General features: G+C 38.7%; 1 protein-coding gene across 6 annotated transcripts in view; it reads left to right on the top strand.

Moving 5' to 3' along the window:
* The window catches only part of RALYL (RALY RNA binding protein like), a 401,162-nt gene that overhangs the window by 307,465 nt on the left and 65,937 nt on the right, over positions 1–27,760 (top strand). For all 6 annotated transcript variants that reach the window (XM_056332687.1, XM_056332685.1, XM_056332686.1 and 3 more), the window contains one exon: positions 6,700–6,775. In XM_056332687.1, coding sequence (XP_056188662.1) covers positions 6,700–6,775 — 76 coding nt within the window. The remainder of the gene's footprint in view (positions 1–6,699; positions 6,776–27,760) is intronic.

Raw genomic sequence — 27,760 nt, 5'->3', positions numbered from 1 at the left:
AATGACTGTGCTTGATCTGGAAGAAGACAGGTGCTCTAGTTTCTATTTGTAAACAGCATCTTTATTGTGATCAAGAGAAGGCAAAGAAAGAAAGGTCTTCTTGCACAACTCACTGTTTGAAAACAGTTGTAACTCAAAGACCAGTTCTGTTTCCCATTAACAGCAACAATGAGAAGGCACAGTGCAAACCGGGCCTGGCATCATATGAGAGTCCCTGCTTGATCATTATTTTTTTTTCCTGGCTAAATTTACATTAAAACAGTTGTCTTTTTTCCCTGAAGGTAGCAGAAGGTTCCTGATGTACTTTTCTATTGCTTTACTATACCTTCATGGCAATGTTAGTCTTCTGCACTTGCAGAATTGGCCAGTCCATGTGTTAACCAAGTAATTGGGATGTAGAAATCTTGTTCTCTGGGTGGAAACAGAGCAGCTGAAAACTTTACTAAATTGAAAGGATCTTACAGGAAGACTATACTTGTCTGCATCTATAGTTTGGCTCTGGTGGGCTGAAGTGCTTGTGTGACAGCCAGCTTCATGGCTGCCATGGCACAAACCAAGTTTGGGGATTCCACAGTCAACACCCAAACTCTTGCAGCTCTTACAACTGGTCTGCAGTTAAGTGGCAATGGCCACATAGTCCCTTATAGGTGAGTCTGAATCTCTTGCACCTGCAAAACAACAATGTGGATGTTCCTGTACAGGAATCCACAAGCCCAGTGCTGAGGAGGAGTAGTGGGGAAGGTTGCCAGCAACAGGGCTTCTTTCCCATGGGAAGGACTTCACAAGACTTGCCCTCTTCTCTGTGTTGCCCCTTCAGCAGCCCAGTACTCCAGCCTTCCACCAGTGTAACTCCTGCCCCATCACAGTAATTGATCTGCAAGGATGCAAGCACCAGCAGAGCAGCAGTTTGTGAGGTCTCAGCCACAGACTGGAATCACAGTGGAGTCCATGGGCAGTCTTCAAGAGACCACAAATTAGCATTCTCCCCTTCCCCGGGCAGAAGTGATGCCTCTCCCTGGGCATGACATTTCTGCGCACCCAACGGGGCCGGGAAGCTCTGCCTAGTGACTGTGCCATTACTTGGGGTGGAATGCACAGGGATGACAGCAAGCAGACAAAAACCAATGCAGGTCAATGGTCCACATCAGCTGTGAAGCACATTGGCATCTATTCTGCAGCTAAGGGGGAGATTGTTGTCTCCAGGACTCAGAAGGAACAGTTTGTGACAGGTGTATAGACAGGCCAGGATTTCCCCTTTTTGCTGTCACCTGTCCTCACACCAGCCCAGTTCCCTGGAGAACAGAAACAGGCTTTCCAGCATGACAATACCTAACACTTCTGTTACCAAATGGTGTTAAGAATGATAGCTTATATGATCCTATAGCCTCGTTTCATTTTAGTAGCATTTAATGAAAGAAGAAATGGTTGAACAAAGCAATTTCATATACTATTCAACAAGCGTTTCTTTCTGTATGAAGCATTAACAATAGCTGTCATCTTTGTACAAAAAAGGCTTCAAATTACTTCAATGCTAAGAGAAAATTCAACTGCAGCTGAGAGCCCCACAAGCAAATTATTTTTAATACCATTATGGAAAAGGAAAATGTGTGATCCAGACCTTCATTTAATATTTTCCTAGCCTTGAAAGTTAATTTGAGTTTGTGTTCAATTTTCTGGGAAGTTTCCTCTCTAGAGCTGTGCAATTTGTGCACAGAACTGAACAGAATTGAGAACTGTCCTTTCCTCTCCACTTTTTTTCACCTGCTAGAGATGGGGAAAAGGGAGGACATGACATGTATTTAATGTAACATATAAAGAAGAAAGGAAGTCTGTGATGTAAAAAATGTCATATGACTTCATTAAAATTCCTTTAGCACACAGCAGGGAGGTTAAGACTGGTAGATGGAAGAGTATAAAGAAGGATAGATTAGCTTTAGCTTTCCTGATGTTCACTTCTGCTATAAATCACATGACCAGAGGCTTTCTCTAAATTCCATCTAGCTCTTTTCCTTTCTCTTCTATCCCATATACTTTGGGTCATCTGAAAAATGATAAAATACATCCTTATCTCCCTATATCTTCATCTCTGTCTGGATATATATTGCACATTCAGTATGTGAATTCTTTCCTTGTAAGTTAATTTTAATTACCGTTTCTTCCATTAAAGTTTTGTCAATAACACAGCTTGTCTGGAAGTATAAAATGGCACCTTTTTAAATGCAAAATTTTAAGTCAAGCATGTGAGATTTTTCAAGGAATGACTCAATTTCTGCAACCATTCATAAGAATGGGTGGAAGAACATCTAATGAAACATGTCTTAGAAAATTAGCTGTTGAGCTACAGAGACCCTTAGAGTTTTCTTAGCTCCAGGTCCTAGTTCCTAGTCTTTCTTACATGGAGCCTACACTCAGAGGCCACATCAGTAATACTTAATAATAGGTAACTGGAGCTGTTCTCTCTCACTGGGTCTTACCTTGAAAAGCATAGTGGCCACAACTAAAAAGCCAGTCAGTAATGGTCCCTAGGTCATGTTCATTCTCTATGTCTAGAAATTGCATGGGAGTCTCCTTGTTAACTGAGGATAAAAGTCATGCCAGGAACCACCCTAATAATTTAATACAAATGATAATGAAGTACTAGTGTCTAGAAAGGGCACTATTTCATTTTATAGTATAGATGTCGCATGAGACACAGGTCCTGGCTTTGCAGCAGAAAGCCTCAAAGTCCCAGTTTTCATGGGCTGAGCTATTGCCTGTTGAAGTTTATTCTATTGCTTTTTCTAGTTTATGGCATTTGTTTTTGTGAACCAAAATGGTTGATTAGGTTTGGGTTTGGTTTCTTTTGTTTTTTTTTTTTTAATAAAAATTTTTGAAGAATCTGAAGGGCTAGTATACTAAGTAGTCACATACTTCTAGGCTATGAATACCCTTTAGGTATTATTGCTTACACTTATAAAGCTTGCTTGAAGGCTACTGTTGTCTTCTGGACCAGATTCCTGGATTGCTTTGGCAGTGAACCTATGAGCAGAGCATCAAGTCTAGCTGATACTGCCTCTCCACAAATGGGAGACTCACCAGCATCTCTTTGGTCATTACTGTACTGCCAGAGGAGGTAGGCAGGCAATGGTAGGAAATGATAATAGGAGAAACACAGATCATGCTGTGCTGACTTGCTCTTTCAGACAAATTTATGTAGCCACTGAATACAATCACTGCTTTCTAAACAGTTTGCATAGTTTTTAAGAGTGTGTCGTGTCCCCCCTCCCCATTAATTGCTAGGTACTTTTCAGTATAATTAGAAATAAAAATATCATGTTCAAAATTAGATATATTCTGCTGGTGACATGCAACCTTGAATGAAATCTAGACCTCATACCTTAACTAACCTCTGCTGTGCTAACAGGAATATGCATAGTCACTTTTCTATTCATAGTGATTCCTTAATATTTTGAATTTCAGTGTTGAATTTATCTTAAAATTGATATCTAAGTGAACTTTTATAGGATATAAGCAGAAAAAATAACGTGAGAGTCCCTGCGCTGCTCCATGCCCACATAGAAGCAATGTGAATGTCTGTGTCCTTTGTCAAGTTGTTTGGTTCATATTCATGTACAAGTACAGTAGCTAATTTTACAGTATAAGGAGTGATACCTGTCTGCATTCCTTAGGGTGGAATCATTAGTGCAGGTAGATCTCTGTGCTGCAGAGAACAAATTTATTTGACACACAGTTTATGACCTAGTAGATGTAAATGTCTGCTGTGAAACTAATGATGAATGAAGCAAGAGAACAAGTTATCTCACAAGATTTCCAGCTGGGCTAGAAATAATCTATCCTGTGAAATGTTGACAAGTTCACTTCTAATCTTAGTTAGAAAATTGAGGTTGGAGTAGATAGTGCTGAAAAATAATGGGGTGAAAATCTGTTCTAACTTTTCAAACCATTTCCTACATCCATTCTTAACTTACTACAGGGCGCTCAGGGAGCTATTCAATCACTTTCATATTAACAGAAAAGCTCCATGTGCACAGCTTTTCCATGAACTATTTCCTGTGTTAAAGAGAAATTCTGGCTATTACTGTCTGTATAACATAGTTTACTGTTTTCTGCTGGTACATTTAGAGATTTATTTAAGTATGAGGGGATCTTAACTGATCTTGAACAGCTTTGCAGCTGCGTTTTCTTACAGTGTTGCCTTTCTGACAGTACTTGATTAAAATAAAGGGAACACATAACAAACAGCCCTTAGTCTTCTACACTACCTGTCTTTGTTAAAAGTAGGTGTTGTAGAGCTGCAAACATAGGTCTACAAGAATAATCAAGATAGTATTGATCTGTCCTGGAAGGATGTGAAAAAGTTTTTGAAGTCCTTTAATGTTCATATCCCTAAGAATAGTGACCGGGGCTGTAGCTCTGAAAGAGAAGCAGATGAGAGACATTAAAAATATGTGAAGATGAATCCCACAGCCTCAGGTTTTTCCCAGAAACAGGTTATCATTCTACTTTTTTTCCTAAAATCTGACCTAGTTGTAGTAGGAGATGCTGAAAATTAATACAGTCAATGATCTTAAAGCTGACATATTAAAATAGTGTAAAAAGGTCTAATTATCATAAAGGTCACAGGATAAAAAATTTGTTCCAATTCTGTTATTTTCAGGAGCCAATGGAAATACATCACAGCTATCAAAATTCCTTAGGTGCTTTCAGAAATGTTTGACGTTTACTTTGTTGGGTCAACACTAGTAGAATTTATTTCTTATAATAAGGGAATCATAGCTGAATTTTTAACAACCATGGAAGGGGAAGATTAATTTTAATTTTAATTTAATAAACTTGCTTAAAATTAAGGGCAGGAAACCATTTCAGGGTTGTATGAAAACTGTCTCCCAATATTAATCCAACTTCAGAGAGATAAGTAAATCAAGAAACAATATCTTATGGAAACTTCTGATTTAAGAGTGATACAGCTCCTACAAAAGGAACTACAATCAGATTTACTTCTAAAATGCTTTATGTAGAGAAAATTTTACCAAAATATATATTTTATTTGAAATAGTTCTACACAAAAAAATCTTCATTTCATATAAATATATGAATTTATATACATTTATATATATAATTTTAAATAAAATATCAAATCTAATTGGAAAATATATTTAAAATTCTTTTAAATATTTGAAGAATGAAATTTCCAATGGAAAAATCTTTTCTGCCAAAAAATCTGAGGGGGACACATTTTCAATGTTTCTGGTTGTTAAAAAAAGTCGAATGAATTGTTTTTTCCACGTTATGTGAAATAAGAGTATCTGGACGGTAAGTCTCAAGCTTTTACTGTGGCTTTTCAAGTCAACAATAATTTAAATCAAAATGTCTGGGCTTTTAGCACCACTGCACTGGGCAGTGGTGCTTCCTCATTCTACACCTCAGCTTTATTTTCTTTTCCCTCCACTACACTCAATTTCAGGTTAAACATAGACTTTACCAAGAGCATGTGCTTCCTTGAAAGTTTTGATTTCCAGGTGATTCCATGGTAAATGGGATACATTGTTCTGTCACAGCAATTTTACACTGTAATAACGCTGATGATTTTGTTGAATGTTACTTTTTTTTTTGTATATTAGTGAAACTGCAGAAGATTTAGCTGCAGCATCACTCAGATGGCATGGATTTTGTTTCCTAATCAGAAGTTTTATCTTATCCATGTGATTAGTCGTAATGTTGACTTTGCAACATTCAATCGGAGAATGGGGAGCTTTTTAATATAGGTTTGCAATTATATAGGAAGCTTCCTAGGCTCAGGCAAGGTATTCTCCACAGAAAAGTCTGTGCTTCTTTCTACATGAGTAACTGTTACAAGCAATCAAAATTATGGACAAGTAATTCCCAGTATGTCTTTGAGTATCATTCAAAAGGAGACAGTAATTTGAGAACCAGCATGACTAGTGTCTGTATAAGCTTGACATAATTTTAAATTTCAAAGATAAATACACAGGCGTAATGTAAGTGAACTTTTAAAAAGTGTGCGCAAGATTTCTAGTGTTGTTGAGAATTTTAAGTATCTGCCTACGATAAAGCATGTGCAAAAACCAGATTTTCTCTTTCTCCATACAGTTTTGAAAGCCAGAGCAGTTCTAAACTAGAAAAAAAGAAAAAGAAAAAAATTAAAAAAAAGAAAGAAAAAAAAAGGAGCTGTATTTGGGGTAGGAAATAGATACTGTCTTATTTGCTTTTGAAAAGTCACTTTTTGAGTGGATAGTGAAGTGGCAGTTAAAGACCAATGTGCATTTCTCCAGATCCTAAAGGGGAAGTCTTCAGAACCGTTATAGTCCTCCAGAACAGAATTTGATTTGAGATCATAATTTGTCTCAACATGTAAATTACCATTCAAATCTTCTTTTGTAATTGAAAGCCATTATTGGCTTCAGCTTCAAGAGTGGAAACTCATGTATGTGTAAAAAAGGTCATTTCTCTCTGTTACAAATAACTGACATTTTGCCTAAAATCCTCATGCATTACAGTAAGAATTTTTAGGAATGTTTTATAGCATTAATTCAGAAGTGGTAAAAACTAGAAAGGTGTATTAGGTATGCTGTCCATTTTCACTGTCTATTACTCATTTTCAGTGTCTGGAAGGTGCCTTTGCAAACTCACTCTAACTTCCAGACGTTTGGCTTACTAATGTCACATGTTTGCTTTCAGATATCAACATGGCAGGAGAACCAAAACCATACAGACCAAAACCTGGCAACAAGCGGCCACTTTCAGCACTTTACAGGTAAGTGAGATTTCATATTAACTTACTACAATTCAATTTTTATTAGAAAAATTATGGTAACATGAAATGTATCTACCAATGTCACTGAGGAGGCCATGAATGAGACAAAGGAATTTTTTTCCATTCACTTTTTGTTGTTCATACAAAATATAATCAAGATCTTGTACACACCAAAAAGTTTTGTATATGAGTGAGAGCCAGTATTGTATTGTCTGACACTACATGTATCTGTTGACTTATTCTGGAGCAAGATGTTCTAACTGCCAGGGATAAACTCTGATATGATGCTTGTCTTAAAAATTAACTTACACTAACTAGAAGTAAGCCCAGCAAACTAAATTCCTGACTTATACTTAGATTCATATGCATATATTACAATATGCATATAATGCCCTTCTTTTGTTTGGAAACAAACACCAGAGTTTGCTGTAAAGACAGAAAATACTTAGGATATTTAAATTAAAATACAGTCATTCAGAAAAATAGATAAAACTAAATTAGTTAGACCAGAATTTTATTTCTTAGTGAAAATACCTTATGTTTTACTGAGGCCAAAAAGCTGGTCTCTGCCTTCTCAGTATTCACACCATGGATGCCTTTTGCCAGTGCAAGAAAAATCCAAAATAAGGGGCTGCAGCTTTAAACTGTTAGAGGTATTACACATATAGTCTTGCTATACTAAAAAGCTATTTGAAGAAATATTTGACAGTGATACTTCTTTAGGATGAAGTAGCAGAATACAATTGCCTTGGACAGGTTTTGTTCCAGGGAAGTTAAAGCCACTGGGGTTGTTCTTGGTGAGCACTGAGAGGTGTAAGACCCCATCAAAATGCTCAGTCTGGAATTCAAGCTTTGAATTTAAATATGTGTTGCATTAAAAATATATTTATTTATGTGTTTATACACTGTTAATTTAATTTTCCTTCCACAATTCCTTTTACTTTTTCTACAGTGAAAAGGGAAGTGCAGGAGAAGAGAAGCAGACTTTAGGCCCATATAAAAATATAATGTTTAACAAAATTATAATGAAGTGCACAATAAAAATATAAATCTGTCATTTACTAAGCCTACTGACAAAAAGACTGATGTGGTGATTTGTGAAGCGTTTATTAATGTCCTTACTTTTAGAACTACAATCAATATTCTTTTTTGTTTGGTTTTGTTTTTTTTTTAATTGAGTGATATTTCAGTTTTTAATCTTTATGCTTTATTGCTTGGATATTACCTGGTTCTTGTGGCTTTTTTTATTTGCAGGGATCAGTGAAATAACTAATAATTTCAGAGCAACAGAACTGGTTTCTCATTGATTAGTGTGTCAAGGGTGAGAACCAACTTCTAACAAGATTGTACTTCTTTCTTGGGTGTTCAGGAGGGCATTGGTAGTGTCTTTGTCCTACTCCCAGGTACCTTTTTTCATATAGCTTGTACAAACTTGAAAAAAACCCACTTTTTTTTCCAAATCAATTAAGCTTAGCAAAGCGTTACAGATTGTTAGGGGGATTGACAGGCAAACACGCACACATGAATTTCTGCTCAATAAACCTCTCTTCTCAGAGAAGTACTACAGAATATATGTTCCAGATACATTAAAGGAGTTAGGGCTGATTTGTACTGTGGCTGAAATGCAGATAGACTGTCTCTGAGAACAACAGGTCAGCAATGAAATCAGACACATCTGAACAGGACTTTTTCAAGTCTGATGTGGTCCGAAAGCTTCAGATGGAAATTCAAGGGTTAGATCTCAGAATGAGACAGTCAGGAGCATTTATATCTGAACCTGCATGGTACATAATAGTAACGTAAAATGTTATCATAATTGTCCTCAGCTGAAGTGATAGAAATATTCTTTTTGGAGATAATAACCCCTGCTTTATTATTACTCTCACCCGCATGCTATTAAGTGCTGTAGGTGTTACTGGTAGCCATGGTCCACTGTGTCCCTGTGTCAGTATTTCAAAAGATTTTTGAAGGTGTTCTGTGCTTTCTGGCATTTATATGTACTTCTAGCTCTGCGCTTGTGAATGGTTTCCCATAAGTACTTGTTCTACAGACAAGATGGGGATAAGAGAGAGACCTGTAGAAAGTTATGCGGAAACTTCAAAGAGTCTTAGGTTGTTGTCGCATGCCAGTCTGAGACTGGAGTGTGGTTCTGTTTGTATTCTCAGGAACAGAATTAAGACTCAAAACTGAGTCAAGAGCCAAGGAACTTTATTTGACCAACAATAAATCTGTGAATGCGAAGGGAGAGAGAGAGATAAAGAGAGAAAGAAAGGAAAGAAAGAAGTGAAAAAAAAAGAAAGAGATCACAGCGATAGCTACCACCTTGGAGCTGCAGCCTCCTGACAGTCCGATTCGTTTTCAAGTCCATGGGAGAACGTTCCATCCCATGTTGGTTGGTTCCGTTTATGTAGAGTTGTTACAAGCTGTTCTGCTCAACCACACCCCCCACCCGGCAATGGTGTACGTGCCCAACATTCCTCTGTGCCTCCAGGCACCTTGACCCCCCTCACCCCAAGTCTGGGCCCATGCACAGGGGGTTGGTTAAGTATTGCAGGATCAGCCTCCCCCACGTTGCTCCACGGCGTCAGTCGGTTTTCTCCTTTAACAAGGTATAGATAAATCTCTGCGGTGGCAGTGGTGTTTTCTTCCTGCCTTACATCTCTTCTGTGGCAGTGGTGTTATCTTCCTGCTGATGGCATGAGTTTAGCAGTGTTGAGACAACACATCTGCTGTGGCGATGGGGGGCCTCACCCACAGTCTCTCACACCTCCCCGTGGCTCAACATTGCTAACTTATGAATGGTTCTCTGAGGTGGCATGAATGATAGAGCAGAGAAAGGAGGAAGGAATAGAGGTAACACGTACCACAATAATTAACAACATCTAATAACTAACAACATCTCTAGTAAACTAGCATTACAAAACCAAAATTTGTTACAACCTTGTTTCATGGTCCCTGATTTCAGGAGCAAAAGAAGAAGAAGAAGGGTTACAAGGGCAATTACAAGGTGTGCATTCACAAGGGCAAGTAATAAGTATAATCATAAAAATTACAGCAATATTTAGCAAAACAAAGGTTGCAAAACAAATTGGTACAAGAACATACAGGTATTCCATTATTTCCCGCAAATTTGACAACACAAAGCGAAGCGATTGCAGTCCACGTGGTCTACACGGTCTGCAGCCCTGCTCTGCCAAAGCTGGGATCAGAATATGCAGTAGCAGAAATAGATTTCCATGTCCCCTTAGCTTAATGCGCATGTACCATCTGGGTCTAGAAACTTCTGTTGTGAATTTAGGTAAAAGAAAATAAAGAATAACACTCTGCAACATGTTGAATCAAATGTATAAAACATGGAATGATACATCATAAAAACATCAGCATAGCAAGACCACATAACAAACAATAAAAAACCCAAACATTTTTTAGCACATATAAGGTTTGTCTGTGGGGGTTGAGAGTCAGGAGCCGGGAGGTGGGCATTTTAAAAGGGTAAATTTTCATGCCCCTTTAAGGCTGGGTCCAAGTTGTGGCTGCGCATGCGTTTTTCATTGTGCAGGGAAGCCTTAATTTTGGTCAGGGTGTTAGCCTGAAACTTGACCAGGAGGGTCATGGACAACTCGCTCGTCCCACCACAAACAATCCTTGCCATTTTGAGAAGATGGGAGCAGGAGACGACACACTGCACAGCTTTGCTGTTCGGCCTTTGCATTTTTGTGATTATGGCAACCATCAGTATGTGTTTCTGTGAGTGCTTTTGGTCACACCGGTACAGAAGAGTGCAATCTCCTCTTCGCAATTCTTCCCAAGTAGTGGATCTCATGGAATACCAAAACAAAGTGTGGGAGATCGTGGTATAAACAAAAGAAAAATATTAATCTCCAGCAAAGTTACCATGTGACCTGTTATTCATTCCTGTTCATCTTTGTCACCTTGTGAAGAAAACACCAAGGACCAGGTACAGAGTATCGTGGAGGAAACAGAGGAAGTTACCACCCCAACATTATTCGGGACTGTGCTGGACTCATGAGTGAAGAAGTCTCCAGGCTGGTTTTTTTTATTTTTGTCACATGAGACTTTGCTGGGTTGTTATTCTGTTATCCAGTCTCTAGTTCTTGTTTGTTAATAAATTGTTATTTGTTGTTTACTGGCTGTCGAGTAGTTCATTGAATTTATTTTGTGTCCAACACACAGTTTTCAAATTAAATCAAAAGGGTTGGGTAAGATACATATATAATAATAACAACCTATAAAAGAAAACTAAAATAATTATTATAGCTATATGTTCTACTTAAGTAACAATAAGAATCAATATTATTTAAATGAACTATAAATACTTATAGTTTCTTAACACATTCTTTTTAAACATGCATCACTATCGTGGTTAGACTATAGGGATTTCATATGTGCGGTCTTTCCAGATTGTTCCAGTACATTCTGTGGGGTTTAAAATTATGCTCAAAAGCATACACAGATCATTCATGTGATAAAAGATGGCTACCGAGTGTCCAGATGAAATCCCAGACCCATTTGCTGAGCTTGCCACTCTGGTAAGTTTGCTAACAGTAACATTTATGGCAGTATAGCCAAACGACAGGGCTTTGATTTCAATGTAATGTTTTCTCACCATTAGATTGCCACGTCACTTGCCAGGGAGGAAAGGTCTAGAGTGTGCATTTCCCCCTCTAAGCATTCTGTAAGGTGGGTGTTTTCAAAACGTTTAACCTAGATGGTTAATCATAAAGGGGATCAAAACCTTTCTTTTTCTCTTTTTGTTGTTTAGGCAGAGGGTCTGTGTCACACATCAAGAGCTTATGGCTGAGGTGGAAAAATATAAAAAGCATTACAATATCCTCATCTATGCTTTTCTAGCGGTTTCCTTCTTTGCTTTTTTATTTTTATTTTTAACCAGTCTACATTGTTATATGAATTGTAAATAGGCAATTATTGTTACTTATTCCAATATATGTGTAACATAGATACCTATTAAACAAAAATTAAACTTATAACATAACAATGATATACTAAACATCCTATAAATATTAACAAGGCAAATACTGATGGAGCCACACAGATGATCAGCAGCTTCATATGGGTTTTTCTTTTTTCAGGTAGGCTCCAGAGTCCTCACCTAGAAATGAAAAGAAAAACAGGCAGGGTTCCTTCAAAGGAACCAGAAGTAAATTGTTATTAGAAGGACGGAGCAATCCACCTAGTGTTGATTTTATATTATTTTCCATGAGCATCTTTGGCTTTCCAAGCATATTTATTAAGAGGTTCAGTGAGCATGAGAGGAACGGCTCCAATGGCTGGCATTTCTACCAACACAGGCTGTCCAGGAGAAAAAACTCGTTCTCCGGGAATACTAAGAGTCTGAGACTTTGGGTTCAAAGTCAGGGATTTAGGACAAAAGGCATTCAGTCGAGGACATCCATTTATTCCCCAGCAATCATTAACTTGGGTAACTGCATCCCAAGGGCATTCCACCCAATGTGTCTTGTGAGGTTTCAGAAATCATTTTAAGAGTCCACTAGTTCGTTCTACTATCCCATTAGCTTGGGGATAATATGGGGTGTGGAATACCCACTTGATTCTCTCTTCCCTCACCCACTCCTGCACTGTGGCAGCAGTAAAATTACTGCCATTGTCTGACTGAAGGGAATCAGGTTTTGGGGAGAAAACTAAACCAAATCTTCAGGGCTCGCACTGTATTTCCCCCAGTCACTTATGGAAATGCTTCAGCTTGAACTAGGCCAGAAATCACTTCCACGCCTACTAATATGTACTGCTTCCCTTCTGACCTTGTAATCTATCTGCCAAGTTTCCCAGAGACACTTTTTATCTTTCAAATGAAGGGGGGAATCTTCCATAGGGTGTCACTCTAGTCGGAGCCTGCACTGTTCACAAGCTGAAATACAGGTTTTGAAAGTTTCCCGAGTGACAGGCCAACCTCTGGCATGTGCCTCTTTGTATAAATCATTATACCCTGAATGACCACGCTTAACGTGTAGCCATTCCAAAAGTCTGTCCCAGTTTTCCCCGGTTTGATTTTCCTGCTGCAAAGGGGCAATTCTGGCCAGCTCATCTGCCCTGTCATTCCATTCGCCTGCCAGTGCCCCTTTCCTGGTGAGACAGTACCCATGCTACCTCAAAATCCCCATGTTTGGCAATATCTAATATGTTTTGCCACTTCTCCTTTTGCCACACTGGCACTTGGTTTACTTCCCAGTTATTCAGTTCCCAAAAAGGGAGCCATTCCGTGCATCCTTTGAACACTGCAAACCAGTCAGTGTAAATATACACCGGAGTCTTAACCCCTTGCTTGCTATTAAACACACTCTACACTGCCACTAACTCTCCCACTTGAGCACTGCCCTCACCTTCGGTAATAATTTCCCTGTTACCATCTACATTAATAGCTACAGCTCGGTATCTCCATTGTTTACCCTCTCTCTTAGCAGAGGCATCTGTAAACCACACATTCTGCAACTCCTCCGAAAAAGCAGGAGTGATTTTTACCACAGAAGGGGGAGGGGTATCCCCCTCCAGGGCATTTGTTACTTGGATATTTAACTGTTTAGGGGTGCCTTCAGTGACAGTAAAGACACTACAATGATGTTCAATCTTAGCATACCATTTTCTCACAATATTTCTTTGGGCCACCCCGTCAGCAGGTGGCAGTTCCTGCTAACACAGGTTTAATTACCTTAAAAGGTCCCCTCAAAATTAGAGGCTGTTGGCGTATGGTTCGCTCTGCTTCTCCAAGAGCAACACTTTCTACAAACAATCCTTTTTCCCAATTAGAGTACTGTTTCTCAGCATCCTTAAAGCTCCTGGAGTAAAATCAGATCGGGCAGGTAGGACCTTCTGGTCCTTTTTGCCAAAAATGAATCAACAATCCTCAGTGTGCAAACCTCCACTCAATCTGAACAGGGTCAGTGGGATGAATAGAACCCAAAGTCTGGTGGGTGTTTGATTCAAACACCAAAAGCTGTAACACTTCATCCTGGGCTGGAGCCCATTCCCAAGCTACTCCTTTTCGCAGCAGGTCATATAAGGGCCCTGCGATTATTGCAGTCTGGAATGTTTTTTTCCAAAAGACCAATAAGCGTAAAGCATGCTGCAGCTTCTTTTTATTTTCTGGAATTTTAACTGCTCTAGTGTCGAAAGGGTGTCCTGAGGAATACAGGCTGAACCTCCTCTCCACCATATCCCTAAAAATTTCACTTAATTTGCAGCAGTTTGTATCTTTTCCTCTGGTATCTGGAGTCCCAGGGACTCTAAGCCCTGTATAATCTTTCCTTGTGTCACCTGTACTGGAATAATTTGATCCCCTACTATCAAAACGTCATAGATGTATTGATAAACTCTAACTTTTGGTTCTGGGAGAATTTGGGCTAATTCTTCTGCCAAAGCATGATGTGCTAAGGTGGGAGAATGTTTATAACCCTGAAGAAGGCGAGTAAAGGTATACTGTTTTCCCTCCCATGTGAAAACAAAATGATCACGGTCCTCTTCTTGCAGGGGAACCATGACAAACATACCTTTCACATCAATTGTGGCCATCACCGGATGAGCCTGTTCCTGAATGAGTGAGATTAGCTCAGCTATATTAGGCACCAATGCTGTCGAGGGACCAGTGTTTGCATTAAATCGTTGATAATCTACAGTCAATCTCCACTTCCCATTTGACTTATGAACTGGTCACACTGGGGAATTGTATGGGGAGTGGGTGAATGTTAAAATGCCCTGTTGCTTAAAATCCTCAATCACAGGAGCTATACCCTCCTGGGCCCCTAATGACAAGGGACAGGGTTTCACATTAGTCATCCTGGAAGGGGGAAGGGTAGGTGCTGCTTGCAACAGGCGCGCTTCTTCCCAGGACATTTCTAATTCTCTGATCTGAGGAATGCCAAAGGACCATGAATTCCCCTGGGTATCATACCACTGTCTGCCCTTCAATATATCTATACTCAAAAGATTTGTCAGAAAAGGGCCTATTGCAACCAATGTTAACTGGGTCTGCCTCCCCAGGCAACCATAATGTTACCAAGGCCATAGGTACTGATTGAGTTTTCCCTGAAGCATTTAAGACAATTAGGTTTTTAGACTAAGTCAAAACTCCACATTGCTCTGCCTCACCCTGCATCAGTGCAGTGATTTGTGCTCCTGTGTTAATGACCATGGGGCCCAATGGTTGCCAGTAGTTAAAAACACACCTGGACCCCAGTATCCTTCTGCTTCCTTCTCTGACAACAAAATCCCATCCCCTCCTGACAAGGACACTTTCCAAACATATTCTGTTTCAGATTCCTTTGGAGTCCTTGCAAAATCCTTCCTTAATTTTGCTAACTCAGTCACTGTAAACAGAGCCTTTTGGGTAACAATCTGGGGACAAGTGTCGTTGTCTGTCTCATATAAATACTCAGTCTTAACTAGGGGATACAAGTGAGGAGGGTTTTCTGCTGCCTCTTTTGCTCTCTGTAAATCCCCCTGGGGATATATTTGTCTAATCCCTTTCTCTGTTAACTTCGACTTCATCTCCTGAAATGAGTCCCTTTCTTTCCACACTTCTTCTTTTAATGTTTCTTTTAGCAAAGCATTCTGGTTTCTCTCCTCTTCTAATAGCTGTTTTGTCTCCTCTAACTGCTCTCTCAGTGTTTTAACTGCCATTTTCAAGGAATCTACCATGGCATCATCTTGACACAATCTTTGGCTCCCATCTTCCATGGCTACTGCCAAACTTGCTCCTAAAACTACATAAATTATGGATTTTCCCTTCCCAGGCCTAACTTTAGCCTTCTTCTGCAATATAATGATCCTATACACTATAGTCTGTGGTTGGAACCACTGATTTTTTGCCCATTCTCATCCTTGGGGAGCTGAGCAAGCATGATAGGTTCCCAAAAAGTCATCCAGTTTATATAAATTTCCGCCCCATACTTCAGTGGGGGAAACATTACAAACACCTCTAGAAGTGTGGGCACCCATTTCACCAAAAAGGGGTTATTTCATCCTCAGAAGGCCTCACTGGAAATTCTCTACTACTACCCGCCCCTTCACTCTCAGGAAGTCACACTTTTAAACTTTTTCAGAGACTCGCCTCTCGTTCGATTCTATCACTTCATCCTTCTCCGGCTGTTTTCCTCACAGACAAACAGAACCGCGGATCTGGACTCTGCACTCACTTTGTACCAAGGTACATCTCAGGCACACACACACACAGGAGTCTCTCATAAAGAATCTGGCACTTTCTGTGTCACCGAAAATCCTGACCATGACACAATTACAATGTCGCATGCCAGTCTGAGACTGGAGTGTGGTTCTGTTTGTATTCTCAGGAACAGAATTAAGACTCAAAACTGAGTCAAGAGCCAAGGAACTTTATTTGACCAACAATAAATCTGTGAATGCGAAGGGAGAGAGAGAGATAAAGAGAGAAAGAAAGGAAAGAAATAAGGAAAAAAAAGGAAAGAGTCCAGAGCGATAGCTACCACCTTGGAGCTGCAGCGTCCTGACAGTCCGATTCGTTTTCAAGTCCAGTGGGGGAACGTTCCATCCCATGTTGGTTGGTTTCGTTTATGTAGAGTTGTTACAAGCTGTTCTTCTCAACCACACCCCCCACCTGGCAATGGTGTACGTGCCCAACATTCCTCTGGGCCTCCAGGCACCTTGACCCCCCTCACCCCAAGTCTGGGCCCATGCACAGGGGGTTGGTTAAGTATTGCAGGATCAGCCTCCCCCACGTTGCTCCACGGCGTCAGTCGGTTTTCTCCTTTAACAAGGTATAGATAAATCTCTGCGGTGGCAGTGGTGTTTTCTTCCTGCCTTAAATCTCTTCTGTGGCAGTGGTGTTATCTTCCTGCCTTAGCAATGTATTCACTGTGGTGATGGCATGAGTTTAGCAGTGTTGAGACAACACATTTGCTGTGGTGATGGTGGGCCTCACCCACAGTCTCTCACAGTTGTGTCCTTTCATGGATCTAGTACAGACTATTTCTCTGGAAGATTATAAGAAGCTTTTCTGAGCAACTAGCAAGCCTTCATCCGATAGTAATGGAGAACTTCTGTTATCTCAGTATCTGCTAGCATAATAGTATATAGGGAGATCAATAGCTTACAGAGTTCTTGACAACATTGCAAACATTTACTAATTTCAAAACATTGTACTGGATCTGGCTGGGATGGAGTTAAATTTCTTTACAGGATCTCATATGGTGCCATGTTTCAGATTTATTATAAAAACACACCAATGTTTTGGCTGTTGCTGAACAGCATTTGCACAGCCTCAAGACTTTATCTTTTTCCTATTCTGCCTTCCCAGTGAGTAGGTTGGGAGTAGGCAAGTTGGGAAGGAATACAGCTGAGACAGTTGACCCAAACTGACCAAAGGGATATTCTATATCATAAAACAACATGCTCAGAAACAAAAACTGGGGATTTTTTACCTTCCAAAGTAGCTGCTGCTTGGAAACTGCCTGGGCTGCCTGTGGGAGGTAGAAAGTAATTGCCTTTGCATCACTTGTTTTTTTCCCTTCTTCTTTCCATAATTAGACCACATTTATGTCAACCCATGAGGCTTTATAGCTTTTACTCTTTCTACTATTTCCTTCAACCTGAAAGTGGACAATGGTAGAGGATTGAGACAGCAACTGTGTGGGTGCTTAGCTGCTGGCCAGTGTCAACCCACAAGGTGGAGAAAGTTAAGAAGGATGTGGTTATTTTCGATTTGATTTTGACTAAGAGAAGCATTGGTTAAAAATTTAGTTATCACAAAATATTCACTGTGAAAAGGGAAAACTGAGAGCAATAGAAATAGGATAATGGACTTCAGAAAGGACAGACTTCAATGAGCTCAGAGAACTTGTAAGTAGGATATCTTAGAAAGAAATTTTAGGGACAAAAGGAGTGCAGAAAATCTTGCACTGACTGTGTTTAAGGTAGAATAAAGAAATAATACAACAGCATCAAGTTTCTTTAACATCCTGAAAAGTGAAAAGGAATTGCACAAAATATGGAATCAAAACCCCATGACTGGAATGAGTAGAAAAGAACAGCAGAGTCATCTAACAACAGGATGTCAGAAAGGCTAAGGCACAGAACATATAAAAGGCACAAAAAGATTGTCAGAGTAACTTACTCTGGTTTTTTATACTGCTGTTACTTAGCGAGAAAGGAGAGCAGACAGTTGATGATACAGAAAAGGCTTGTATTGCTTTAGTAAAAGAGGTTAGCTGACCAGCTATTTAAGAAAATCAATTTTAACCAGAGGGTATGGAATAATAGAATTGGCTAACCAGAATTTGAATAAGTGAATTCAATGGAAATGGTATGATGAGATTCACCCTAGAGTGTTTAAAGTACTAAGTGAATCTCTGTGTGGACTATTAGGGATTGTTTTCAAAAACCTATGGAGGTCTTGTAAGGCAGAAAAGCAGTGGGTGTGGACAGTCATTATTTTAAGAAGAGGAAGACCCAGAAAATTATCAGGTCAGCCCAGCTTCGATTCCCAGAAATGTACTAGAACAAATTATTAAACAATCGATTTATCAACACCTAGAGGATAATAAGATGGTAAAAATAATTAGGAGCAAATTATGTTGAAGCAATATAATTTACTTCTCTGACAAGATAGCTGATTTAGTGGATAAACAGGAAACAGTAGATGTGCTATATGGCCATTTAAACAAGCTTTGACACTTACCACATGTGGAGTTTTCATAAGCATGTTCAGGAAACTTGGCTAGAAAAAACTGTCTTAATGTAGACATCTAATGGAAAAACTGACTGTATACAACACAGTATGACGGATAGAAACTATTGCTTGTTCAGTCTCCTTTGTTACATATTTTAAGAGTACTTTTGGATATTTGAGACACATTTAAGAATTTTTAAGGTAACTAAGCAGAAGCGCTGCACAGGGTTGCACAATTTTGTTTATTGTGAAGTGTTTGAGGCTTCAAACTTGTTCAAAGTGCTCTGCATCTCTGAAGAGAAACCTGCATTACATTTATGCTGGATACACGTAAGTAATTAATACAGAAAAACTGATGTCTATAATGTGTTATACCCATATAATTTGCTTGTGTCCAAGTCATTAAATCCACTCTTGCCTGGAATAGTATAAGAATAATTAGTCATGCCTCAGTTCCTGATCTACATTCTTTTTTTTATTCTTTATAGTTTTATAATCTGTGTGGAAATAATTGCCTTTAATCTCACCTATGTGAAATTTAGCATGAGCCTAAATGTGAGGCACATCATTTTTTTTTCAGCTGTAGGAACTAGATGACAGACAGATAAGCACGTATCATCTCTTCTTCGACTTATACATCCAGTCATTCACATATCCAGATTCTTCTTTGTTCTTCAGTTTACTATTCCACTTATACTTCTTCTTTATACATCTCTAGCATTCCTGGTACAGTTCATAGGAAAAAAAAATATGCCAATACTGAGAATTTAAAAGGCATCATGGACCTAATGAATTCAGCAAAAAGTTTTGCCATTCACTAGACTTGAATTTACCTCCACTTCTTCTTCTTCTCTCTTAAATGTAATTTAATACCCTAATTCCTACCAGATGAAGATCCCATTAATCACAGCCCTCGACTGCTGGAGAACAGACTTGCACTGCTTGGAATAACCCCACGCAACACTGTCCCAAAGAAAAGAGGGACCCAAGAGAGCTGGCTGTTTTCCAAGGATCATGTCCTTAAAGTTCAGGCACGGTTCATCCTGATGAACATGAAATCATGCGAAGGTAGCAGGTGGCCTGCATAGATGAACAAGAAGCTCTTGAAAAAATTAAAACTTAAAAAAGTGACATACAAATGTGGAAGTACCAACAGGTCACCTGGGAACTATATAGAGACCCTGTCTAGGCATGCAGGGACACGGTTAGAGTGCTGTGGAAGCAGGTCAATGTCATTGTGAAGCCACCCAATCCAGAATAAAAGAATTTCTATTTTGAATTAGGCCTTAAAAATACTTGGAGGACAGAAAGATTTAGGCTTTGCTTCTGAAAGCTGCTAAACACATTATTAACTTCAAGCATACTCATTGAACAACTACAGATATGCTTAGGGTAGTGCTCAGGAATCTAACATAACTGTTAGCTCCAGCAGCATCCCTGCTGATTTGCATTGCTGTTCAGTATGTGAAGGGGGGACCTAAATCCCAGAAGGTTCAAATTTGTTGTGAATTTCCTTTTTTAGCACAGCATTTCTGCAGAAAAACAACTGTCTGACAGATCTGTATCTTAAAATTATTTTACATCTTCTTATTTGGGTCTAGCCTCAAGCAGAAATTAATTTTACTTGTTAATCTTCATATCTTTGAAAGACAAGGTGAAGATTAAAGGTGCTGACACAAATGTGTTAAAGCACTCTTTGGGAGCATTGTTGTGGTAAATTAAAGGATCATGCGTTGTCTTTTTAATTTAGTGGTGTTTTGATTAGTATTTCACTACAGCAGTTCTGAGTTAGTATATGAAAGTCCATTTACCATTTTTTTCCTCTGGGTTTATGCTCCAACATACCAATGTAGAATCAACCACAAATACTCTGATGGACCAGCATTCTGTTTCTCTACATCATAAAAGAATATTTTAACTATTTATTGTTCATTTCAGTCCACCACCATGTTATATGAGGTGTTACATACATGTCTGAAAGTTTTTTCTCCATTTCAGAGGTCTTTGCTGGGGTTACTAAAAGAGGACAAGGCTCTTCTAGTTTTTAACTCTGGAGGTTGCTAATGGCTCCATCCTCAGTTGCTCCAGGAGTGGGTCCGAACCCCAGGCCAGGCAGAGCAGAGCCACCACGCACACACTGCTTGTGGCTTGCCTTGCCACAGGATGGACTCACCATGTTCTGCCCGCACAGCTTTTGGCACAGGGGTCACTCAGTCATCTCTGGCACTCCTTTAGCAGTTGCAAAGATGGAGGGATTTGAGAAGGGGGCAGGGGGGACGACATCTATTGACTGTGCTACAGGCTAGCAGAATGGTGGGATTTTTAGTGGCATGAAAATGAGTGTGGCTGCTGCAGGCCCGACTGCGTGAGGTGGTGGAGGGTGGGGGGACTAGCTGGGGACCATGGGGGCCATGGGGAGCCAAAGCTAATGCAGTGATACTGGTACAACTGGGAGCAAACTGTCCCAGACCACATCCGAGTCTGCTTTCTGAGGAAACTAGTTTACCAAAGATAAGCCACCCAGGAGTGAACCAATGTTTCTATAACGTGTGAAAGCTGGGAGATAGGATTTAGAAGAAAACTGGTAAAGCAAGTTACTCAGCACTGCCAGGGTATCTAGTTGCTGTCTTTGCTCTACACGATTTAATAATGCCAATGACCTATAAACATTTCCAAAACCAACTTAGTTAAGACTAACCCATGTTTTAGTTAAGACTAACCCTCCCCATGTGGGTTATTTTCACCCTTGCCAAACTCCAGGCCTCCTTAAAGGCCACAATAAGCAAAACCGGCCCTGCTCCGGTGCCACATGTTGAGGGCCCAGTGAGGAGTCACTCGGGCCCCGCTCCCCTCAGTATTTCCATCGCTGGCTGGGCATGAAGCCAGGGTTCCCTCCAGCTGAGGCACGTCCTGGAGCAACAATTAGCAGGATGGATTTAGTGGGTGGATTGACAAGACCAGCAAGTTTGGAGTGAAACCATCTCTCATCGTGTTGCCCTGACTGGCAGGATCCCACCCAGGGGTGGCTGAGCTCCTGCAGCACTGTCCTTCAGAGCAGCCCTGGCAAAGGTGTCCCCTGAGGGCAAGCACTCGCCAGGCTGGTCACTGGAGGCTCAGCTTTATGGTTCAGCGCTCCCCGAGCGGTGTTAGACACCACAGCCATTTCCCATTTCCAGCCACTTCTCTGTGTAATGCAATTGAAATGTATACTCAGCATGCTTGATTTCACATGCTACTAATTAGTCATATTAAGCAGCCTTTACAACTTTATGAGTCCCATAGCCTCTAGAGGAAATTATTCTATTTAAATGTCTAATATTAATATACTGGAAAGAGATGATCTTTTATTTACAGGGTATTATTATGTTTTTATATCAAAGTTTTCTTTTTCTTTGACAAAAATACTTTATCGGTTTCCTCAGTACATTTTACTTTTATAATCTCCATCACAAAACTGATTGGATTATGTTACACATCTTGCATTTCCTTTGGTTTTGCAGTTTTATTTTACAGCAGAGGCTTAAAGAATTGCTTAGTCTTTCTCTGCTTGCTCTCTGCTTCTCAGAATTATTTTAAGATATCGTTTGTAGAGTTTGGTGTGGTTTGGTTTGCCTGTCAGTCCAGAGAGCCATCCATTATTTTGAGTTGTTTTACTGAGCACTCCTGGGTGCCCTTCTTTTCAGGACAAAGTGTGAAAGGCACAGTAATGGGCAACGTGATCGCTTCTTCCAGGGTAGGAGGCTTCTTGAGATCATTCTTCCCTTTTGAAAGTGTAACATAAACTCAACAAATTCCGTGCCAAACAAGCTTTACTATTCTATTTGAATACTGCAGTATTTTGCATGATCGCTGCTGTAGTGTGCCGTTGGCAGTGTATTAGCAATGTGCTTTAACCTACTGGCATATAACAAAAATAACTGCAGGTGTAAGGATCTTCCTTGATTGAATATTGTCCTAGATTTCCAATAACTTTCTTTTTTATTCCTTCTTTTTCTTAACGCATTTGAGTGTGCATTTTTATCAGTGGTCTACAAGAACCTGAAGACACAGTCCAGACAACAGAAAATAAACCTGATTGATTATTTTGCATTAAATTGTGATTATGCCTCTGATACTTTATTCTACATACTGAATGAAAAAAAAAAATGCTTATAGAACTTAAACTTTGGTGAATTCATCATATTAAGATTACATAGTGTGATATTTCTTTTGAATCAAAGTACTTCATTTTTTACAGAAATGCATCTTCTTGATGCCTTTGATTACCTTCCTTCATGATATAAGCCATTTTATTTCAGTTTAATGGAATGAATCTAAAATGAGTGTTGTTCTACAGTTCTTCTTTTGTCAAAAGATCTAGCTTTCATAAAGCAACATTTCTAAGCGTATTTAAATGGAGATAATTTTAAGTCCAGTAAAATATTATTTAAATTAATTTCATCAAATAATATTCTTATTGATCACATTTGAAGCAGTCATTACTGTACAGAAAAAATGATTATTTTGTCTGAAATTCTCACTGAAAATCCACAACAGTGTAAATTTTGCTTCTATCAAGAACTTAAGTTCCATCCACAATTACATTAAAAATGTTAAAAGGCACAAATACAAAGCTACACAGATCCAGTGATTCAATTTGGTCTGAATTTTTATTTTCTTTCAAGGAAAAAGCCCTGTATCAAATAACTAGTATAAGAATAAGAAAAAAATCTGCTGGTGGAAGGCAACACATGCAGCTCTGCATTTCCACATTATGTCAGTGTAACTGCAATCAGTTTGGTCCCAGAGATGTTTAAAGAACAAATCTGTGTGCTCGGAGGGTTTGGGAGAGCCAGCCAAGGACATAAGTTTGCCCTTTCCTATGATCCAGAGGACAAACATGCAGCACCTGATAAGTTTAGAGAGGGAAAAATGCAGTAAGGTCTCAGGTCTTTAGTAACACTCGGGAAAACCTTTGCTTCTGGAGACAAATCACAGATAAAGTTTAAAAGTCAAAAATATTTCGAATAGACTTGTCAACTTGATTTGTTCATTCAGTCATATTATTCCTAATCAGTGTGGTAACTCCAAAGGTACTAGGACAACAAAACTGGGAGGGGGGTAGATTTTTATTTTTTTTAAAGTCTTCCCTTTTGCTATTTTAAAAAGACTAACTCCCTTTTAGAATCTTTCTCTAGTGACCAGGGCTCATATTCCTTCTCAGATTATAAGTATATCCTAAATCTTACATTTTTCACATGTTTATTTGTATTCACCTTTACCACAGTTTTCCAGTTATGCTTTTGACTTAGATGCGTTTTGAAGTATGTCCTACACAGACTTAAAGACTTGCACTTGCCTTTGTTCCCATATGCCCTCAAGTTATTCTTCAGACTTACACAGTCTTTTCTCAGTTTATTTTTTTCCATTGTTACAAGAAAGCCAGTGAAACCAACTTAAATACAACTGAAGAGGAGCTGCATCCCTTTTCTTAGCTCAGTACTTTTCCTCTTGCAGAAATTGATATATGGTATCATGTGACTACTGTTGTTTTCCTCCACAAAAGCCCAGACACCATAATCACACTCATCCTCAGAGATTGGCAAATTTTGAGAAGAATACCCTGTTCTCTTATTGTTGTGGGTTTTTTTCCTGGTGTTTATTCTTCTTTCTTACCTTTTCACTCCCTATGAAAACTGAAGCAATATACTATAGCTAAACTAACTTAACTGTAAAATCATCTTATTTTTGTCACAGTTTTTAATCACTGTTTATATCACAGTGGGATAGAAAACATAGTAACCTTCCAATAGCATTGAAATTATTACGACTCTTTTCTTATACAAGAATTTGTGTGGCTAACATGAATGAAAAACCTCTGGCTTATAATTAATAAAGTAAATTCCTAAAAGATCCAGAGCATTGATGGTTTTGTCTGCAGGAAAACAAGAATAGTACTTTTAGTTATTCATTCAGTTTAAATCTTGACAGTCTGAGCCTTGTTCCTATCACTTATTACATGTGAGATTTGTACCCTTTATTACTTCATGGCTTCTTGCATTTGATTTAAGTAAAAATCAGAATTTGGATTCTGTGTGTTCTAGCAGAAAGACAATGTCTTCTGTGGATACTCAGCTGTGTTTCAGTTAGCTTAAAAAGAAAAAGGACAATACCTACAACATTAAAAAAAATAATCGGAAACAGATACCATGGCCATTTTTCCACATTTGAGTTTTAGTGAAGCAGACATCATAGAAACAGTATCCAGTTTTGTAACTATTGCTGTTTGGTAACTGTCTTATTAACTATTTTATAGAGGCCTTAAAAGTAAGGACATAGGGTTTGTGAAACGCAATAGAGAAGGGTCTGCCCTAACATCTCAAATGAACAGTGGGATTCTTAATTTTCAGGAATTTAGTTAAGCCTTAATTGCAGCAGTAATCAGAGATGCAGGGGAAGGCTGTGCTTCAGAGTGCCACTCTGAAGTGAGCTCATAATTAGGCATGTAATACCTCTAATAGTACAGAAGACTGTAATTCAGTCTGGGAGCTGCTGATGTGCTGCAAGGGCACAGTTTAGGTGGCCTACAAACAGCAACAGAAATATGACACTGGATTATAAATGTAGTATTCTGTGACTAAATAAGGAAGGCTGGATAAATGAGATGCTGTAACTTGTTACATATTTTAAAGTCTTATGAATAATATCAGAAGAGATTTAGAGTATATTTAGTTTAAGAGAAAATGGATTGTTAAGTAAGATTACAGCATGGAAGGTTATGCTGTGTGCAACACAGAGGGAGAATAGTAACATATTAATCTGCAGTGAATTATTAACAATTAAGTTAGACTACGTGTTTATTTCTTGGTGAATTCTGCAAGCCTTGGAGTATACTGTCTGAAAATGTATTATCCAGCCTGCGAAGACCGATACTTAGATAGCCTTGTTGGTGCACAGTGTCAAGTGTAGTTTTATTTTTTAAAGACTAGGTTACAAACCGCATGCCTTTTTGGTAGATTATGTTGCTGGTGTTCCCAGAACTTCTGGCAAAAGCATTGACTATTTTACTGAAAAGTAAAAATTGTATACGTAAACATGTGTGAATTTATTATGAATCCTAAGAAATGAGAAATTTCTAGTACCTATTGGCATAAAAATGTGTGTTGTATTTTTCAGTCTTACAAGAGTAAGATTATTCTAGGAAACAGCATGGCAAACATGAATCATACATTGTCAGAGCAGTGCTCCCCCTGTAAATACTTTTAAGTGTTAGTAGTGTCATTGAGGGAAAAGGAGATTAAGCTTCTGCCCTTGGGACCCTCAAAGGCAATGCCTGCATTAACCTTCATCTATTTGTGACTACAAATAGCCATGCAGTAAAGTAGTATTGATTGTGTGCATTAGATCAGCCAACACTGTTTTGTTCAGCCCGCCCTGATGAACTCATTCTAGACATTTTCAGACCAGTGCATATTGACTTGAATGTTCTTACTCTGATTTAGAGTAGAAGAGGGTCAGGTGACATCAGCTTCATGCTAAGAATGATTAAAGCTGTCAGAAAGAGGACTTTAAGCTAAGTATACCACTATATTTTTTTCAAAAATCTTTCTTTTGTCGGGAGCATATTTTTTTGCAATATTTAGCAACTATTAGCATATCACAGGAAAAAAAAATTAAAATTGACAGCAGTGGCACGGAGTTACTTTCCTTCTCTAGAGTTTGTTTCCTTTGCTTACTTGAATAATGGTACCAAATTGAACATGTTTTCAGTTTAGGAAGAGGATCAGAGTTAGGAAGGAAGGAAAATGAGTCCTTATTCCTGCAAGAATCTCACTTTGAATCTGAGCATTTATTTCTTCATGACTGGAAACATCATACAGATGTGGTGTACAGATTAAATTCTATTTAGCTCCCTTATCACTCCATTTGGCTTCAGATTTCTCTTGGGTTATGTGGGAAAAAACTGTAGTCTATAACAATGTAAGAAGGTGTTCATACGCAGAATCTGAATTAATTTCCCTCCAAGTCACAACTTAGTTTTTCTCAGACACATTTAGCAATATTTATCTCAGCTATGAGAATCCATGCCACTATTCATTTTGTCTTTGCAATTCATGGATTCACAGAGGAAAACACAGTACAGTCAGGTACAAACTATAATCAGCTACTGAATATTAGATGGATATGCTGCTATTTTTTAGTTCTAGCTCTCTGAAAATATATTATTATACAACCTTCAAATGACCTAGAGATTTTGTGTTTTCCTCTCTTTTTGCTGCTTAAAATTTAGGCTACCCATTAACTGAAACTACTTTCTTTACTGCTGTTCCCCATGACTCCCTTCCCTGTCACAACCCCAAAACATGGGTTACAACACTAGTGCATTCAGTATTCAACATGACAAAGTACCTTTTTACTAGAATATCAAAACCAACTTTTGCATAGGCTGATTTATGTTTCACACTAGCCCCTTGCCATTGTCTCTTTAAAGCACTTCCTCCCTGTATTGAAAGCTATGTTTTATTCAGTTTTTCAACTGTCAAATTTTAGACATAATTCTGCACATATTATTCAGTCACACTCTACTAACTGATGGCTAAAGATGATCTGTCCTATTAACTCATGCAGAAATAAATCCTAGGGCCCCCTGAAACTAGTACTTACGTCAAGAATTTGGTGTTTACAAATTATGTAAAAATATTCAGATTTTGCTAGGAAACAAGCTAAATTTGGTCATATGCTATATACATCTAGCAAAACTACATTATATAGTAAAGCAGAAGAAATTAAAAGGGAAAAACCTTGCTTTATCTTGGGCTGATTTTGAAAACCCCCATAATATTGCATCTGGTTTTCAGTGCACAGTGCCAGCGTGCTTTGTTAGACAGCTTGACATCAGGTCATGCAGACAGTATCCAATGCTAAGTGTTCCCTTAAAAGCTTTTTCCTGCCCAGAGTGCTCTGACACTACCCTATCATGGACTTAGGTGCTAAGTAGAATGGGCTAAATAAAATGTGCTGCATTCAGTAATTTTTGCAGGGTTTCTTTAAATAATAAAATAAAATAAAATATATTTTTGTACATACCTTTTTGTTGTCCAGACATATAAAATGCTTAAAAATCATATGATATATATGCTAAGCCAGATACTCCATTGCTTTTACTTCAAACCTCTGAAAAGTGTAAAGACAACTCCACCTTGCAGCATATTAAATGCAGAGTAACTGCATTAATGTAAACCAAAGCCTAGCACTCAAAGACAGAAATACTCCAACCATGCCGTCCCATGGGGACCAACCATAACTTCAGT

This window comes from Falco biarmicus, chromosome 3 (genome assembly GCF_023638135.1).
Source record: "Falco biarmicus isolate bFalBia1 chromosome 3, bFalBia1.pri, whole genome shotgun sequence".
Classification (NCBI taxonomy): domain Eukaryota; kingdom Metazoa; phylum Chordata; class Aves; order Falconiformes; family Falconidae; genus Falco; species Falco biarmicus.
Note: the sequence above shows the minus strand (reverse complement) of the source record. Positions and strands in the feature narration are given on the sequence as shown.